Source organism: Arachis hypogaea, chromosome 3, assembly GCF_003086295.3.
Source record: "Arachis hypogaea cultivar Tifrunner chromosome 3, arahy.Tifrunner.gnm2.J5K5, whole genome shotgun sequence".
Taxonomy (NCBI): Eukaryota; Viridiplantae; Streptophyta; class Magnoliopsida; order Fabales; family Fabaceae; genus Arachis; species Arachis hypogaea.
Window position 1 is genome coordinate 129,574,123 of NC_092038.1, and position 20,038 is coordinate 129,594,160.

The 20,038-nt window shown below is 32.3% G+C and overlaps 2 protein-coding genes across 2 annotated transcripts; one reads left to right on the forward strand and one right to left on the reverse strand.

The window, feature by feature from the left end:
- Window positions 1–7,452: 7,452 nt before the first annotated feature.
- On the reverse strand, window positions 7,453–10,126 carry LOC112791585 (BTB/POZ and MATH domain-containing protein 3). Its single transcript, XM_025834479.3, has 4 exons — window positions 9,553–10,126; window positions 8,951–9,296; window positions 8,365–8,641; window positions 7,453–7,948 (listed from the first exon to the last, which is right to left on the reverse strand). Exons 1-4 carry the CDS (start codon window positions 9,915–9,917, stop codon window positions 7,731–7,733), a joined length of 1,206 nt encoding a protein of 401 aa, XP_025690264.1. The 5' UTR covers window positions 9,918–10,126; the 3' UTR covers window positions 7,453–7,730.
- A 1,256-nt stretch (window positions 10,127–11,382) lies between these two features.
- LOC112791583 (probable methyltransferase PMT11) lies at window positions 11,383–15,926 on the forward strand. The gene is made up of 9 exons (XM_025834478.3): window positions 11,383–12,514; window positions 12,731–12,880; window positions 12,979–13,249; window positions 13,445–13,555; window positions 13,689–13,848; window positions 14,322–14,579; window positions 14,696–14,818; window positions 14,981–15,058; window positions 15,292–15,926. The coding sequence occupies exons 1-9, from the start codon at window positions 11,909–11,911 to the stop codon at window positions 15,497–15,499; spliced, it is 1,965 nt and encodes a 654-aa protein (XP_025690263.1). The 5' UTR covers window positions 11,383–11,908; the 3' UTR covers window positions 15,500–15,926.
- The last annotated feature ends 4,112 nt before the right edge of the window (window positions 15,927–20,038 follow it).

Below are 20,038 nucleotides of genomic sequence, written 5' to 3' on the forward strand. Positions count from 1 at the left end.
GTAAATGTGACCCGTGGTAGTTGTGTTGTAGTCGCTGCTTCGTTCTGTGGTCCTTCTAGCGAGCATATTGTTCGGAATGACCTTTTTCTTTCCGAGTTTGAGGAACCTCCACTTGCGTATCCTCCTGAAATATAATTAATTACTCCTCGAGACTTTTCATAATTGTTCGTTGTTGACTTGTCCTTTCCTCGGTACTGTTGTTTTGAAAAATTCTCGTTTCTGGAAAGTGTGGAACGTTTTTGGATGTGGCCTCCGATGTACTTATCGAGATGACCTTGCCGAGCTAACCGCTCTAAGAGGTCATTTGCTACCACGCAGTCATCAGTGGTGTGGCCGTGCTTCTGGTGAAAGGCACAATATTTTGATTTGTCTACGTTCTTAGTGTCCTGGTAGGTGTCGGCCTTTCTTGGTGGTTTGATGAGTTTTGAATTTAGGATCTCTTTGATGATATCCTCCCGCTTAGTGTTAAACTGCGTATAGGAGTCAAAACGAGGTGTTAGTTTAAAACCTTTCTTACTATTTGGAGTTTTATCGTCGTCTTTGTAGCTTGTCTTGTCAGGCTTTCGAGCTTGTCTGAGCTCCTCAATATCGATCTGCCCTTTGGCTTTCTCTCGGAACTCGGCAAGGGTCTTGGGTTTGGCTACCGCAATTGTTTCTTGGAACTTTTCAGGTCGGAGGCCACTTTTGATTACGTGTAAATGGACTTCGGGATGGAGGTCGGGTATACTGATGGCGACTTTTGTGAAGCGAGTCATATAGTCCTTTAGACTTTCGTGTTGCCCCTGCTTGATGGTATTAAGATAGTCAGAGTCATGTAGATATATTGCGGATTCGGCGAAGTGTTCTTCAAACAGCTTGGCCAGTTGCTGAAATCGCGAGATAGAACCTGCAGGCAAAGCACACAACCAATCAAGTGCAGGACCGTCTAAATAATTTGGAAAACAACGGCATAAAACAGTATCTGATGCACCATTGACGATCATTATTGATCGGAACTTTTTGAGAAATTTCTTCGGGTCTCCGAGCCCATCATAAGGTGTGAGGGTTAGTGGCAGGGTGAATCTTTTTGGCAATTCGAAGGTCATCACTTCTTCTGTGAAGGGTCCTACAAGTTCGTCGGACTCTTCCTTTTCATCTTCGGGTTGAATTTCGTCTGCTCGGATAGTTTCCGAGACATGAGAGGGCTGGGAATGATGCTCATTATCTTCTGGCTGCTGGTGATGGTATTGTTATGTTCTGTCCGAACATGGTTCAGTTTAACGATTTGAGCAGCCATTATCTGGTTTTCGTCAGCTATTCGTTGATTGATTTGTTGTAGCTCAGATACCATCCGCATAAGTTCGGATAGTGAAGGAGGCGGCACGTCAACCATGGGTATGAGTGAAAACAATGGGACCAAAAAGAGAGAATTCTATATTTTCGACCCCACAGTGGGCGCCAATTAATCTTGCTTGCGAAAGAAATGTATCAACCGAGTTATATTCCCAGGGGCTGAACTTCCAACTCTCCAGACCGAGCTTTTTCCTTTGATGTTGTGTTGTGAAAGTACAAGCAATGAGGAGGAGGAGTGTACCTGCAAAGGTACTTCGAAACTTAAGTCAATATATTATTCTCTTTCTTCATGAAAATGAAAGAAACATTTTACCTTGCTTTATATGGTGGGCTGTTCGTCTGTTACGTTTTTGGTATTAAGTTCGTTCATAAAAGGGTGGATAACGTATCTTTACTAATATGCCGTTATATCATCGGTTATGATAGAAATACTTATTTGACCGAATTATGACTTATGAAAGGATGAGCTTATAACGTATTACGCCGAGTTATAGCTCATAAATGGGTGAGCTATTAACGGGTTACGCCGAGTTATAGCTCATAAATCAGTGAACTCGTAACGCACTACACCGAGTTATATCTCATTTATTACGACCATATCAAGAATGAAATTGTTAGTTGATAAAGATGTCATACATATATAAATACTCCTTAAATAAACATGTTTGACAGACAATACAATATAGATTAAGACAATCTTAAAGGTATTTTATTTTATATTCCTTAATTATTATATATGCTAAATTAAATAAGATTATTTTAAATTATTACTTTTCTAGCATTATCGCTTCTTAAAGTGTTTTGGACTATTCGTATTTTGTATCGATATATATTTTATAAATTTCTAAATTTTGATGGCATACTTGTGCTATTTCAATTCTAATATTCTATACTCTTATTTAAACTATACATTATAAATGTTATATAATAATTTTTAATGTTCAAACAACATTATTCCATTCCTTGTGACTTGAGGTACAACCAAGAAAGCTATTTAGGGCTTGGTTGTGTAACGATTTCAGGTCATCATCAAAAGGTTTTAATCACCAACCACAACCAGAAGTTAACATCAAAATGGAATAGAAGTCCACACTTCAATGGAAAAATTGTACACAATGCCATTGGTGTATTAATTCTCAATCATGCTAACTATATACTAAAATCAGTAATTGAAATTAGCTATTAATATAAAATATGTATTAAAATATAAAATATATATTAAAAATAAATTTAATTATACATATATTTATACATAATAACTAATTTTAATAATTAATTTTAATTTGTAAATAGTATTTTTAAAAAATTTATCAATGTTTTTACTTTTTAATAATGTCTATTTGGCAACTACTTTTTTAGTAAAATAATGTTTTTATTAGTAAATCAAATACATAGTTAACTGAAAAGTAGAATTGTCAACAAGAAGTATAGTAGCACAAAGTCTCCATCTAGAATCTTTACGATTTATTTTAATCAACTTCAATTAATACCTTGTTTATAAATTAAATATCTCTATGTACATAACAAATTCACCTGCTGATAATACTATAAACAAGAACGCCCAAAAGAATCTAATCAATAATTAGAGACATTATTTAGATATGTCACGATCAGTCCATCCATTTGAATAAAGAGACTTAGATAATGATATTGACATGTAAGCTATAATCACATAATTTCAATTAGTACGAATTTTCGTTGTGAAACTATTAAACGATTTTTTTATGTAAATTAAATAAATATAAAATTTACGAAAATATATAAAATATAAAGTAATTATTTAAATACACAGCATACTCCATGAGAAAAAAAATTAAATATGTGCATATTTTGGGTATTCAGACCCTATTCTATAACTTAAAATGAAAAAACAGGTATTGAACAACTGAAATGTATTTAAATACTTATTAGAACCTCAGTACTCTAGATACATTCAAATGTTTAATGCGAGTCACAATATCTAAAATATACGTATTTTTTATTTTTTCTTTTAGTACTTTGTGTATTTGGGTAATTACTCTATATTTATATAGTTCCGTAATTTCTATATTCATTTAATTTAAATAATTAAATAAAAGAATCCTGTTATTAAATTCATAAATTTAATAAACAAATTGGATCCTCAGAGTCACAGAATGCTAAGTTGGCTTGCATTCCCACCAATTGGATCCGTATTTGGGAATTCGGCCCATAGGACCATGCCCAATAAAACGTGCAGCTACGTTTCTCTTTATTAGCCACAAATAATTTGTGGCCTGAAAGCAAAACACACTACAACTACAACACATGGGTGTTAACTAACCAGTAACCACCTCCTCTATAACAACCGAGAGCCCGTGACCCAAAAAATAAAAAACACACACCTTCTAATGATGTGTATGGGCCCATGAAAAGAGGAGGCTCTGTAACTAAGCCCTGTGGTTGAGAATGGCAGGGTAATTATTTGATGGGGTCGGGCCCATGATAAATTGGTGGTTCTTGGTGTTGTATGGAGTAGTTAGTGCAAGTTATACGGCAGCTAGAACCGTTGGATGTTTTTGTTGACAATCATTGGATGGGGTCAATGTGTTTTAGGTGGGTGTGAGAGTGAGATCGTGTGGATTGGATGTGGTTGACGTAACACCAAAGGGTCCATTTTAGTGTGTGTTCGTGTCATCTTATCACTTGTTATTTCTTAATGCCTGTCAATTATTTTGTTTGATAAAGTCTTCCGTGTATCGTTTAATAACTTATATATTTCGTGGAATTTTTTATATATTATTAATTGAATAATTAAAATGTATTATATAATATTCTCTTGAAAGAATTTCAAGTAGAAACATCGGTATTCTATTAGTTTTAACCATTGATTTTAATAACAAAAAATATATATAATATATATTAATTGAAAGCGTTAACATATTTCTGTATTTCTCTAACTTAGTTAATTTTTTAAGTGTTTATACAATTACGAGATGTTTTCAAGATGTTGTAATAAGTTCTATTACAAGAACAATAAATAATAAATTATCATGTGATATTATTATTTTTTATTTGATAAATATTAACATATATTATATTTAAAAGTTAAAAGAAAATAAATTTATTTCATAATATTAATGCGAGTATAAATTTTAGGGTATTATAAACTGAAACTTTTAATTATTCATCGTTAAAGTTGTCATTTTTATAGGATAGGATTTTTCTTTACCCAACCAACAGGCTTGTGTGTGTCAAGAGGTGGATGTATACGAGATTATTTCCCATTATTGAATTGAAGAAGCACAAGGTTACACTATACTGTGACATACATCCTTAAAATTCGAACTTGCGGTCAAGATTGCTTGTGGATACACATTTTTTATATGTCTCAAAACTCATCTACTAGATCTGTTAGTGGTAAAAGAAAAAGTGAGAAATTTGGATATATTTTTTTTTATTTTTATAGCCAATAAATTACTGCATGTACAAGATGAAATTCGAATCCCAACATTTATTTAAGTGGATAAGTAAACTGATCACTCGACCAACCTAAGTTAGTTATTATTAGCTTCTATTATTTGCCGAGAAATTCATTTCAACATTATGAAGTACTTTTCATTAGGATTATTTAAGTTGACGCATCATGTAGCTTACATTAACTTTCATTTTCAGATGGGGTTTTGGTTCATAGAATGACAATGACAAGTTGACAACGCACATTACCAGATAGTAATAATTTAATTTCATTATATAAATCAATCATCCTTTAAGTTTAAGGGTAAATTGACGTACGTCGCTATTTGCTGCCCAACTGATCATGTGCTCGGTGATAGTGCACAATTATGCCCAACAAACTTTAACGACTTCATTTCAATTGAAGGGGACTTTTATTTATTACTTTATTTTTTATGGAATACCAATTATTCAGACTAAAATTACCAAGTTAAATTTTAAATTTCTGTTCTGTCGTGCGGATAAAACACTAATATTTTTATTTCGGTTACTATTTTATTTTGGCAACGGATTCCTTACTTTTATTTTTGTGTGGGAGTATCATTAACCATAAGAAAAATATTTATAAATAGAACTCCATCTTTTTGTTTTTTAAAAATAAGACATTTACCCTTTTATATTTTTAGTTTTTTAAAATTTTCCTTTTCTTTTTAACCATTCTTTCAAAGAAGAGAGTCTATGCTAGAGTTCTTCCTACACTCAGCATCATCACAATTGGTTCTGAGAAAAATCTTTCTTTTGATGTCCTCGTATTAGTTACTACCCTCGCGTCGCACTACACTTTCAATTCAGTCTGTGTTCTTGTTCTTCGCTATCGCGTTAATCTGTTAGGTTTCTCGAGTATCGTCACCGATACTGTAGTGAAAATACAGTAAGGATAGAGTTCCTTCCCGCCATTGAATTCAACGCGCTGCAGTTTCGTGTTGTCTTTTGACACCGTAAGCTCGAAAAACAATTGAGAATTTATGTGATTTTTGGTGTTAGTGGTTCAGCTTCAAACGAAATCTAGCTCCTTTCGATATTGAATTTCAGTATTCTTAATTGTTGTTCTTTTTGTGACTGTGAATGAACTATTTACTTAGCATTATTCACTATCACTCTATAGATTCTGATTCGGAGATAATTTTAGACTTTGTACATTATATCTTAGATTCTTAGTTGACTTGGGCGTGCTATGTGTTAATCTTTCCCTAATTAATGTGCAGTGCAATGGTTATGTGGGGTGGTTGTGTGCAAAGAACAAATGATTGAGCTTTTTTAAATGGGAAATACAATTGATGTGAATCTTTATGTCAATAATTATAATTGTTCATCCATTCAGAGACTTTAATCTGTGGTGGTTTGAGTTGTGGAAGTCCTACTCTTTTCATGCTGCATTTTCTGAATGCTACTTAGAAATATTTTGCAGAATACAGAATAGAGAAGAAAATGAGAAAAGGGTACTACAGGATTAAGCATATGTTCTGAGATGTTTGCTCATGCTCATGTCTTTCCAAGGTGATTGCTGTGGTCAGAAAATTCTGTTTTTGTTAGTGATTTTCTTAGTCTAGAGACTTAAGAGAGATTTGCTGTCATGGACAAATGAATTCCTTGGTTGTACTAACATTCATATGCTCGGTCCTCTTGAATAACAAGAACACAGACCAAACTGAAAATGTAGTGCGGTGCGAGGGTAGTAACTGACATGAGGACATCAAAGAAAAGATTTTTAGCAGAGTCAATTGTGATGATGCTGAGTGTAGGAGGGAACCCTAGCAAAAACTCTCTTCTTCGAAAGAATAGTTAAAAAGTAAGGGAGAATTTTTAAAAACTAAAAATATAAAAGGGTAAATGTTTTATTTTTAATTCTTTTAAAAATAAAAAAAAATGGGATTCTATTTGTAAATATTTTTTCTATGATTAATGATACTCCCACATAAAAATTAGAGTAAGGAATCGTCGCCTTTTATTTTTATCTTGCATCTTTTCTTCTCTCATGTTCCCAACAAGATTGTGTAAGGCAAAATAATTCTTCCTCTGGGGGAGAAAGGAAACTATCTCGAGATGCTTCTATATAACCAATAATTGCTTCCAATAGATTAATAGTCAAATTAATTCTTAAAAGATAGTTTGTTCTTCAAATTCATTCTTAAAAGAATTTATCTATCAAATTGGTCATTCAAAAATTATAACTTAATTTTTTTTTGCCATTCAATCACTCAATTAATAATTTTAGTCAATAATTGATGACATGAAATATTAACTTACATCATATATGACATCTAGAATATCTAATTAGACACTGAATAAATATATTTATGAAAATTTATCAATTTAGTGTGGTTAGGTTATATTAGGATTATGGTTTATATAATTAGGAAAATGAATATTGATAGATTTTCATAAACATATTTGTTCAACGTCTAACTAGATAAGATATGTGTTATGTATGTTATAAGTTAATGTATTATATCATTAATGTTGATAGAAACAGAAGGACAAAAATGATTATTGTAATGTTTGAAGGATTAATTTGATTGATAATTTTTTTTTATGGACAAATTTATACTCATCTTTCAGGAAATAATTCGACCACTAATCCTGCTCGTAATCTTAAGACAATTTTTACAATAGTGATTATACACAAGAGGCAGGTAGAACGACCAGTAAAAAAAGTCTATCATGGTAGATTAAATTCAATAGTTTCAATATATACCTATTTATTTTTTATTAAAGACATCAAACATGATTATAGTATTATACCCTACACTAGAACTGATATGATCTAATGTCAAACTACCATTCAAAATGTTGTCAAGGCTAAATACTTGAGACTCAAGAGAGAGCTATATATAGGAGCAGGTGAAACGAAATGATGAATTCACTCATATTCACATGCAAAGTTCCATAGCTATATTGCACTTCCATTCAGGGTTTTTACTCTATCACCATGTACGCCTCCTGAGAGACCTGCCATTTGGATTAACAGATTCAGCAGCAGCACCATCCACTAAATCTTGCCGGTGTATTCTGCTGCCACTTCTTTTCCTGCTTGATGGTTGGCTTGAATTATCATCTACTGATGCAAATGTCTTGAGCAATTCCGACAGCATCTTAGGGTAACCTTCTTTCAAATGTTCAAAAGCTTCCGACAGCATTACCACTGCACACAACATAAAACAATACACGACTGAGTCTTAGAGTGGAATATATGAGGGCTTCCACAAAATGCACAAATTGAAAAATAAGTGGCTGTCCATATTCTTAGATCACACATTGAATTTTTCTCTGTTCAATGTGTAGCATCCAAATAGAGAATTGAATGACTGTTACTTCAAATGTTTAATTTTCCAACTATAAGAAATGCATGAAAAGGGGAAAGAATGACATTTGAACGATTCTATGACAGTCTCGCCATTCATTATGGTATTTGACCATAAAGCATACCAAATATCTACCAAAACAACTTTAAAACACAAAATGTGTAGGATATGCTAGAAAACATCATGAGGGCAATAGAGTTTATGCTGAAAAAATATTGAAGTTTAAAAACCATAGAACTTCTAAAATAGTACGCACCTCCTATGTTTACTGGATTTGCAATAAATTTTAAACAGATGGCCTTAAGCTGCGGACAATGATGTTTCTCAGCCAGGGCAAGTGTTGTGGCAACAGTGTCAGTGTTGATTTTTTCACTCAATTTTGATTCACACAGTAGTTTTAGACGATCAAGATTATAGAGATCAGCAGCAGCTAACAGATTCTGCACCATGACAGTACACGAGCACATATTTATTGAGCCCATAATATCGGACATCTCAGGAAGTTTGTCTGTGTAAATGAAGAGAAGCATTGCCTGAAAAACTAGATAAAATGAATATTCACTTGGCCAGAACACAACACAAAATAATGAAAGAAAAATGACTATTCAGCCAGAAGTTCAGCAGGCAGATAAAACAACAGAATAATGCTTCACAAACAAAAGCAGGCACAACTGGGTGAAAGATTTGCAAAGAAATATTATCAAAAAATAATGCTAATGATACTTAAGGATTCACAGTTCACATATGGGGTGAGAAGACCATTTCTTACACAGTTATACCATAAGAATGATAAAAATTTCACCAAAGTTCAGATATCAGAATTCACAAATGGGAGTAATTACCTTGAAGACAAAAGGCTCAATATCATCAACCACTATTTCATCTATGCTAGGATCCCCAACTCCTCCAGAAAACTGCTCTCTGAAGACAGGAGATCGGGCAGCAAGTATCAACTTATGAGCTTTGAAGCTTTCACTCTTGACCTTGAAAACTATGTCAAAACCAATTTCGGATTCCAACAAGTCCTTAAAGTCTCGGCCCATGTCTGAATCTGGCACAATGAGCCCCGGTTTAAAACCCTCAAGACGGGTTTTCACAACACCTACAGTGCATTGCATGATAAGGCAATCGTCTTTCAGATATTCTGATGTTTCCAGTAACGCTCTTTTAAAGAATCGCTTGTAACCCCTGAAATGAAGCAACAAAAGCCAAATGCAGTAAATGCTAAGGGCTTAAGAGACAACAACAACAACCTTCAACCCACTCCCACCCCCTCCCCATCAAAATGAAGAATAAATAATGATGACTATATTGATACATTGCTTCCATGGGAGACATTTTTCTCACTCAAACCCAATGTCAGATACCACACACTAAGTTAAAAAGTGCAAAAACCACAAAAGAAATAACATAAAGAGTGAAAACAAATCCATGAAAGCAGTACCACATGCTGCCTCTGTACTTGATGGTGTAAGGGCCCCTCTCTAGTGGGCGATCGAAATGACTGTGGACTTTATGGTTGCCGTTCTGGGTCTGATCGAGCAGCGTGAGCTTGAACAACGCCCTGACATCGGTTCCCTCGCTGGCCAGTGCAATGAAGACCGAAACGTAGGTGGAATTGTCGTCAGGGTTCTTGCCATCAGGGTAGAAGTAAATGGCCCAATCATAACCACCGACGTTGAAGGTGCCGCTCATAATGTGCCTGCCCGGACCCATCCCTTTCGCCAAGGAGTAACCCTTGATGGTGAATTGGTGGGACCCGTTCACAGTCTCGGTGATCGAGCGCGACCACGACCACGACGACTCCATGGTGCAGAGTGGGAAGAGAATTGTGGTAGGAATCGTTCTTCCCTAACCGACCTTGTGTTAACAAATGAAATGAATTTAGTTTGGGCCAAGTAACTGACGCCGGAAATAGTAACTGATGCGGAGAGGGAACCGAGAGAAACGGAAGAATGATCATGTATCAATCATTCATTCTTTTCCTTCCCTCCCGTCTGTTTCTTTCGAACATAATCTTTTTTTTTTTTTTTCACGATAATAAACTAAATATGAAATTTTAGGATTTGATCCTCTCAAACTTGAATTTTACTTTAGCTAATAAAGTGTGATCTCTTACTATTTATTTTATAGGTAGTATCAAAAATAAATATGAAAAAAAATTATTTAAAAGATAAAAAATTACACTTTATCCTCTAAAATAAAATTTAAACTTTAGAAGATTCAAATCTAAAATTTTAAATAATGTAAAAATTCAATTGGAAGTTTTTAAATAATATAGATTTAATTATGAATTTAGTAACGCTATAAAGAGTAATAAAATAAATGTAAGAAAGAATAAATTATCAAGTTTAATTTATTCTATTTTTCTTATATAAAAGTTTAAGAAAAAAATAATGATGAAATATACGATTATAAAAAATTAATAGAAATAATAAAAAAATAATTCATATATTTTGTGTCTTTGTATTTTTAATAATAAATATTAATAAAAAATACATAAAATATATTAATTTAATATCTCAAAATAAAATTTATATATTTATATCTTATTTATTAAATATAATTTTATATTATAATATTCTTATCTTCGTATAAATTCAGTCTTCATATTTAATTAAGAGTTAAAAATAAATAAATTTTTTGTATTTAAATAATTTAATTTAATATATCTCTTTTGGTAAAAATCTTTTTTAAGATTTTAAAATGCAAATTATACATAGAAAAAATTTAGGAAGCCATATAAACTAACTCAAATCAATCTTTTTTATTTTTAGTTTTAAAATTTAAAAAATTGATAGTGAGAAGTTATTATTTTTTATTAATAGACCTATTTTTCAACTAATTAACAATATCTTAGTTGGTTCCTTGGCAGAACACACATATGTAAGTTTTTTTTCTCTTACTTTTAGTTTTATTTTATATGAATTTCTTCTTTATATATATAATATAATGAAGATATAATTCTAAATATTTTAACGGAATAAATTCCAGTTTGAATGGATAAAAAGAGGTGCAAATTATATGTTTGATACATTAGTACAAGAAACTTTTCAGCAATGTGTGTTGTTAGCAATAATGCATCATGCACTTTTTAATATTTGGTTATTAAAATCCACCTGATCTAATCAGTAAATTAAACACAGGAAAAGCATTTTAAAGAGAGATTTGAATCATTAGACTATCTGAAAAAAAAACTAGCCAATTCCAGTTTGGATTAAACCAAATTGGCTCATGTTGAATTATGTTATTTTCTTCCTAGTTCCTATTTTTCTTTGTTAGTTTGAGTTATCTACACAAACTAATCAAATTTAGCACATTTTATCCAAATAATCAGTGACGAGGGTGTCAAGATGAAACCTAACAACAAAACATGAGACACTTGAATGACACAGGGCAAGTAGAATCCTGCAAAATGTTGAGAGAAGGCTACATTTGATTTAGGAAACAATTAGGTGAACACTCAATAGTAAAAAGTTAATTACAAAAATTAAATATTCTTTTTTATTTTATTTTATTATTATTTTTGGTAATGTGAGGGTAATGGTGATACTGATATTGTGATACAAAGCGGATCTGAGAAGCGTGAACAGAACGTAGTAGCTGTAATGTAAATCTAAATCTCGTTTTACTTTGATGATGTTACAGACCTCCACGCTTCATGTCATTATCAATGTCCGCGAGGCACAAACAAAAATTCTTAGTCACTCTTCTTCTTCTTCTTCTGTTGTAATAAGCTCTGCCACAATCACAAAGCCACAGGTGAATTTTGAGACATACCCAACATTGGTGGATCCAAAATGAGCTTGGATCTGCTGAGAAGTTCCCTTGCATTGAAGATCATCGGCTCTCTCTTCATCGCCGTCACATTCTTCTACTTGGGAATGCACTGGTCCGATGGCTACCAACAACTCGTCTTCTTTTCAGACCCTAACCCCAACCGCCTTGTTTCCACATCCCCCAATTTCGACAAACAATTCAACGTCTCCGCCCTCATCAACGATTTCCAACCACCGCCGGAAGTAGCCCTAGAATCGCCCCAGCCGGAGGTCAAGAAATTCGGGATCGTGAGCGAGAATGGGACCATGTCGGAGGATTTCGAGGTGGGGAATGAGTGGGTGAACGAGACGGAGGTTGCCTCTACGGAGGACGACGGCGGCGGCGGTGGTGGTGGTGGTGGTTCTTCTACGAGATTCGTGATCAAGAGGTTTGGTCTGTGCCCGCGGAACATGAGCGAGTATATACCGTGTTTGGATAATGAGGAAGCGATTAAGAAGCTTCCTTCCACTGAGAAAGGAGAGAGGTTCCAGCGCTATTGCCCCGAAAAAGGTCGTGGCTTGAATTGCTTGGTTCCTGCACCCAAAGGGTACCGTACCCCAATTCCATGGCCCCAAAGCCGAGACGAGGTTCCTTGCTATTCTGTTTTAATTTCTCAAGAAATGAATGCTTAAAAATAAGTTCTCTTTATTGTTTTTAGTCGAGTTAAGATTGAAGGATTTCTTTTTCTATTTTCAATGGTATATCTTGAAATGTGTTATTAAGTTTGTGTAAATACGTTGTTATTGTTATTACTGATTCATGGATAGGTTTTTGTTTTTTCTTTCTCTTTCTGACTGGTGTAGGTATGGTTCAATAATGTTCCTCACAATCGTCTTGTAGAAGATAAAGGTGGCCAAAACTGGATTTCCAGAGACAAAGATAAGTTCAAATTTCCAGGAGGTGGTACGCAATTTATCCATGGGGCAAATGAATACCTGGACCACATTGCTAAGGTTTTTCTATGTGTATATAATTTGGTTTCGCCAATTCTTCTTTTTAGACAGTATAGGTAACTCGATGCTGAACATCAGGATTTTTTCTGTTTCGTTAGATGATCCCTGAAATTACTTTTGGTCGGCATATACGGGTTGTTCTTGATGTTGGCTGTGGTGTAGCTAGCTTTGGCGCATATTTACTGTCACGGAATGTCCTCACCATGTCTGTAGCTCCCAAAGATGTTCATGAGAATCAGATCCAATTTGCTCTTGAGCGTGGTGTGCCAGCAATGGCATCGGTATTTGCTACTAGACGGTTATTATATCCAAGTCAAGCTTTTGACTTGATACATTGTTCACGCTGTAGAATTAACTGGACAAGGGATGGTATGGTTTTCCTCTCTTTTACAATGTGCAATAGTTCTTGGTAATAATGAGAAGCAAAATATTATGAACAGGAGCATATATAACAGCTAATCAACCAGTTGAGTGCATGTTGATATGCTAGTTTTCTTGCTTATGATAGCAAATGCCTTTATTTATGTTATGAGCCTTAACACTTCATTTTACTTTGTGTTGAAGATGGGATATTGCTAGCTGAAGTTGATAGGATGCTAAGAGGAGGAGGATACTTTGTCTGGGCTGCCCAGCCAGTTTATAAACATGAGGAAGCTTTAGAAGAACAATGGGAAGGTATAGTTACACATTTAGATTGAACAGAGTTGTACAGTAAATAACTTACTAGGATTTGCTTAAGTCTTTCTTTATTATTAAGAATGCTGTCTGTGCCTATCATGTGTGTAACTTGGGTTTTTGTTATCTCCAGAGATGCTTGATCTTACTACTCGACTCTGCTGGAATTTTTTGAAAAAAGATGGGTACATTGCAGTATGGCAGAAACCTTCTAACAATAGCTGCTATCTAAACCGCGAGGAAGGGACTAAACCTCCACTGTGTGACCCACGTGACGACCCAGACAATGTTTGGTATTGTGTTGAAGCCATCTTGATCTTCGTTATGATTATATGTTTGTTAGAGCTCTGCGAGATAGAATCAGAGAGTAGAAAATAAATGCAATTTGCCAATATGTAGGCTAAAACACCCCAAACTTGAGAGTGTGAATGAGACCCACACCATAATTGCACTCAAAGTGTTGACGTAGAACAACTTTTGATTGTTTAGATAGCGTTACAGTGTTATTTGGACAACTAAAAGTTGTTGATATTAGAGCAATTATGGTGTGTGTCACACTCATCTTCTCACAACTTTAATTTTTCTTGCTTTCCAGAAATTACAAACTTTTTGGCCGTTTCCAACTTTTCAAATGCAAGTTGCAAACTATTTGCATGAATTACCAACTAAAAGTTGGTTGGTGTAGACAGCTTTCAATGGTTGTCCAAATAACATTTTTGGTTCTTAATGACTCATTATTGGTAATTTCATTACTTAATTTATGTAGGTATGTTAATCTAAAAGCATGCATCTCTCGGTTACCTGAGAATGGCTATGGAACAAATGTTACAGAATGGCCTGCTCGTTTGCAAACTCCGCCTGATAGGCTTCAAAGCATAAAATTTGATGCCTTCACATCCAGAGCAGAGCTTTTTAAGGCAGAATCGAAATATTGGAATGAGATAATAGGACAATATGTTGATACTTTACGCTGGAAAGAGATGAGAATGAGAAATGTTATGGACATGCGAGCTGGATTTGGAGGGTAATTTTTCTATCGTTTTATTTTCTTTTTATAAATAGACATTTAGTTATTCCTAATTGCTCTAGTATTTGGTAGTTCCTAATTTTTATTTTCTATATATTTGAGTGCTTTCTCAGGTTTGCAGCAGCATTGATTAGTCGGAAATTTGACTGCTGGGTTATGAATGTTGTTCCTGTTAGTAGCACAAATACCTTGCCAGTTATCTACGACCGTGGATTGATGGGAGTTATGCATGACTGGTATTCAACAAAAAACTTACTTAAGATATATTAAATACAAATGTTCACCTTGTGATACTGAGGTTTCCCAATTCCATGTACTGAAAAAGCCTCTATATCAATTCCCCCAATTACTTTTGCGATCTTAGTGTTTTGTAATATTCTGCAATTTTTATAATTTAGGTGTGAAGCATTTGACACCTACCCAAGAACCTATGATTTTCTGCATGCTGCCAACCTTCTTTCTGCAGAGCGCAAAAGGTACCTTTTTCTTTTCTTGTCAAGCTTGTATCTTTCCTCCTGGCTTATAATCGTTACACTATTTCTGTTAATAATGAGAAAAATGAGAATTGTGGTTTGGATATCCAATCCGATATTCATCTTTCGTAATCGTAGCTTAGGAAATAACTATTTTATGATCGCTCTGCTCGACTGCAAAGTCCAGTATTGATAATGTCTATTCCTTCCTATGTGTTGGATTTCTCTCTTATCAGATGCAATATGTCATCTATTATGCTTGAGATGGACCGAATACTAAGACCGGGAGGACAGGTATACATCCGCGATTCTATTGCCATCATGGATGAAATTCAAGACATTGCCAAGGCAATGGGGTGGCAAGTCACATTGAGGGATACATCTGAGGGGCCTCATGCTAGTTATAGAGTATTGGTGTGTGACAAGCACCTACTACATGCTTGAAACAAAATGGGAGGGTATGCATAAACATGAAATGGAACACATGTTTTGCTTTGATCCTACAAATAGCGGAAGTGAAGTCATACAACATGAAATCCTGTTTGTCATTTCAGAAATATAGGAAGATTTTAAGTGCCAAGTATCACTCACTTGTTACTTAAAGAGTTCAGAAAGTGATGAGTGTTGGAAGCATTTTTTGGTTGATACTAGGCATGAGATGCGCGATCCCGAAAAGCTGGGTAAGTCAAGTGCATCATCTAACTTAGATGTAACATCCAATTTATTTGTATATTACAAAGCTATTCCACATATATTCATTGTTGATTATTCCAAATAGAACAAATCCTCTATGTACGATTTTGATACATTTTCCCATTGATTTATGAGTAGTTTCCAAATAAGGTATACATTTTCTTGTTGGTTGAAGAAATCGTGCTCTAAGTCTAACAAACTAGTTAGGGACACTCTAGTCTCTAGTGTACAGATTAAAGTGGTATAGAGAATTTAAATTCCTTTTATAGATATTTTTTATTATTTTATTATTATTCAAAATATGGATTTTACCTTTATCCATCTCTCTCTCATCCTATTAAAGGAAAAATCTGTAAACTTAAGGAAAAATCTGTAAACTTACATCTTTACCATATAATTCACCAACTAGTTAACTTATGTTCCATATTGTGACAGCTCAGAAATATGGTTAGTTAACTTAACCATAGCTCACAACTTGCTATTACTATCAACTTCTATCAGATAACATTGATATTGTATCTGATTCACAAAATAAATCAGGAGTCATAATATTTGTAAAAAAAAAATATTTTACTGAAAATAATAAAAAATATTAATAATATCAATAATCCAACGATTATCTCCCACTCTCCTATTTTTTTCTGTTTTATTTATCATCCATCACTCTCCCATTCTTTGATATTATTAATATTTTTTATTATTTTCAAAAAAAAATATTTTTTTTACAAATACTGTAAACGAGATAAACTATATCTTGTTTACACTTTAAACGAGATATACATGTATCTCGATACATACAAAATTATCTCCTTTACAATGTAAACGAGATAACAGAAAAATATTTATTTCGATAATTGTTTTTTAAAATATTTATTTCAATAATTATTATAATTTATTTATTTATTAAAATAAAAAATCCAGTATTGACACGCTAGTACAATATAAATTGCATTCAATTTTATGTGCATTCAATTTCATGTTTACAGAAACCCTTTTTTGTTGAGACAGAAACTTTTTACATAAAATGTTTGATCTTTAGAATAAACTTGGTCTTATAGAAAAAGAATTATATTTAAAATATATTTAATAATAAAAAGATATCACATAATTAAGATTGACAATAAATAGAATAGAATAGAGTTTGAGAATTTTTCAATCCTAATTCTGTCTGCATTCTAAAGTTTTAAACTCTATCCTATTTGATTCTATCCATAGAAAAATAAATTTTTTTTAAGTAAGTATAAAATTCAATCATTTCAAATTTCATACATATTAATAAAATAAAAAGCTAAGATTAAATTAAAGTTAAAAATAATAAAATCTTAAAAAAAATTAACATAAAATTATAAATAACATGATAATCAACTTCTTAATAAACTTAAAATAACACAAACAAAGATAAATATCTTGTCACACTTATTATAAAAAATAAATATACTAAATTAATAATTTAAATAATTAATTCTAAACTTTTATAAAAAAGAAGTTGTGAGTTTAACAAGGCACTTCTTTTACTATACACATCATTTATATATATATATATATATATATATAGCCGCATCTTATCCTATTCGAAGAAAATGTGCTGGATGGAATACCCGTAAATAAAGTATATATTACCAGCTATAAAGATGTCACAACTCCGGACAAAACAAAAATGACATAATAATAAGAAAAAGTCTTTGGTAGCCAAGGTTATAATGGCTAAGAATTGCTAAGATTTGACTAACCTATAAACACATGATATGTGGAGAGTAACATGCAATTTCTTAGTGGGTTTGATCATCTTATATACTAGGAATTAAGTAAAGTAAAAAATGAGTTTACCAAAATTATGGTATATTGTGTGGGTCTTTTATGTGAAAAAAAATTCTATTAGTATTTTTTGAGTGGACAACACTAAAATCTAAAAATTCATTACAATGTTGGGTCAATAAAAATTTCTTAATTATTAATCTATTATTTATTATTTATTATATATTTTTTATTTTACAATTAAAATGTGTCACATGCCACTCTCTCATTGCAATTAAAATTCAATGTTTTTCTCCAAAATTAAAGTGTTATCTCCTCCTTTCTTTTTCTTTCTTTGTCTCTTTCATTTCTTCACCCACTCTATTTCTCTTATATATCATTATTAATGACTAGTAATAAATTTGACAATCAAATGTGCAAGTCACATTCTCTAATTATTAATCTATTATTTATTATTTATTATATATTTTTAATTTTACAATTAAAACGTGTCACATACCACTCTCTCATTGCAATTAAAATTCAATATTTTTCTCTAAAATTAGAGTGTTATCTCCTCCTCTCTTTTTCTTTCTCTATCTCTTTCATTTCTTCACTCACTCTATTTCTCTTATATATTATTATTAATTACTAGTAATAAATTTGACAATCAAATGTGCAAGTCACATTCTCTAATTAAAATTAAAATTAAAATATTAAAATTAAAGCATAACTATATTACGGCCCAGTTTGGATAACCAACTTAATTAAGAGCCCGTTTGGGAAGTGCCAAAAGCTACTTTTTTTACTTTTGAATTATGAAAAGTTACGATAAGCGTGTTTGGCACCATTTTAAAGAAGAGCTTTTGACTTCCCGAAAAGTTAATTTACAACTTTTGGAAGAAGTAGAAATAGATGACTCATCTCCTTCTCCATAAGTCATTTTATCACTTCCGTGAAAAAAAATTGATTTCAAAACAAAAAAATCTACTTTCATTCTTGATTCTGTAAAAAAATATTTCATGTTTCTGCTGAAAATATTGGCCCTCCACCACCATTTTCATACAAGGTTCCATCTTCTAGAAGCACTGGCCTTCCACCATCATCTTTACGCAATGTTCCATCTACTGGAAGTTGGCCCTCCACCACCATTTTCACGTAATGATTCATCTGTTGGAAGTATTGACCCTTCACCACCATCTTCTATTCAATCTGAACCAGCATATATTCCTTTCAGGTATTTTTTTTTATCATTTTATCATTCTATTTTATTATTAAATTTGTATTGAATATTGTGTATGCTATGAAATCTCAATTTTAATTTTATTTTTTTATATGTGATTTTAATTTTATTTTTTTATATGTGATTTTATTTTTATACAACTTGCTATTATTTTTATAATTAGTTTTATAATTTTCTTTTTTTTTTGTGTTCTTTCCCAACAAATTCATGAAAGTGGCTAGTCCGGAAGAAAATTTAAAGCTGATTGGAATGAACGAAATTATGTTATATTCATAAAAATATGTAAAGAAAAGATGGTGGCTGGAAATAGACTTGGAACACATTTTAACAAAGTTAGTTGGGCAAATTTAAAAACAAAATTCTTGAAAGAGACTGGTTTAAATTATGAGTCTAAACAATTTAAAAACAAGCGGGAGGCTATGAAAAGAGAATGAGGACTATGGGCTAAACTAAAAGAAAAAGAGATCGATTTTGGTTGGGATCCTATTAAGAAGACCATACAAGCAAGTGATGATTGGTGGGATGCTAATACTCAGGTATGTTGCATTTTTTAAAACTATTTCAGATCCATTCTCTTGTATTTTAGAAATATCAATTTTAAAATCAACCTTCAGTAATGGAAAGTATTTGTTATCATCGTTATTTTAATATCCATTTTCTCATGTTAAAAAAATTATATTTTTTGAGTTATTTATCCAAATGCTACAACTTTAAAATAAGTACTTCTATAGTTAAAAATCCAAACACAAAAGAACTTATTTATAAGCTACTATTAATAAAAGTCCTTTCCTTTTGATAAAATAACTTAAACAATAAATGACTCTGTTAAAAGTAATTTATAAATACGTTATTTTGTATTTGGATTTTTAACTCTAAAAGTACTTATTTTTATAGAAATATGATGAAAAGTAGAAGTATTATGAGAGAAGTCATTTTTTTAACTTCTCTATAAACTCTTAAATAGCTTCTTAGAAAGTTGCAATTTGATTTTGAAAATTGCACCAGACATTAATACTATTACTTTTCATAAGTCAAAAGTTAAAAAAAATTACTTCTAAAGTTTCCCAAATGGGTCCTATATTACTAATTTAACGTTTTTTATTTTTAATATGGAGAAGAGTGTAGGGTGATATAACGTTACGGAGAATATGAGTGTTTTTCCTACATGTGGTGTTAGGAGGCTGAAATCGGATCGAAGGATTTAGAACAAGAAACTCGAATGGTCCGATTAGAGGGTATCTACAAAAAAAAATATTTTTTAATAAAACTCGGAAGGTCCGTTTTGATTTTTTTTAAAATCTAAAAATGGAGGG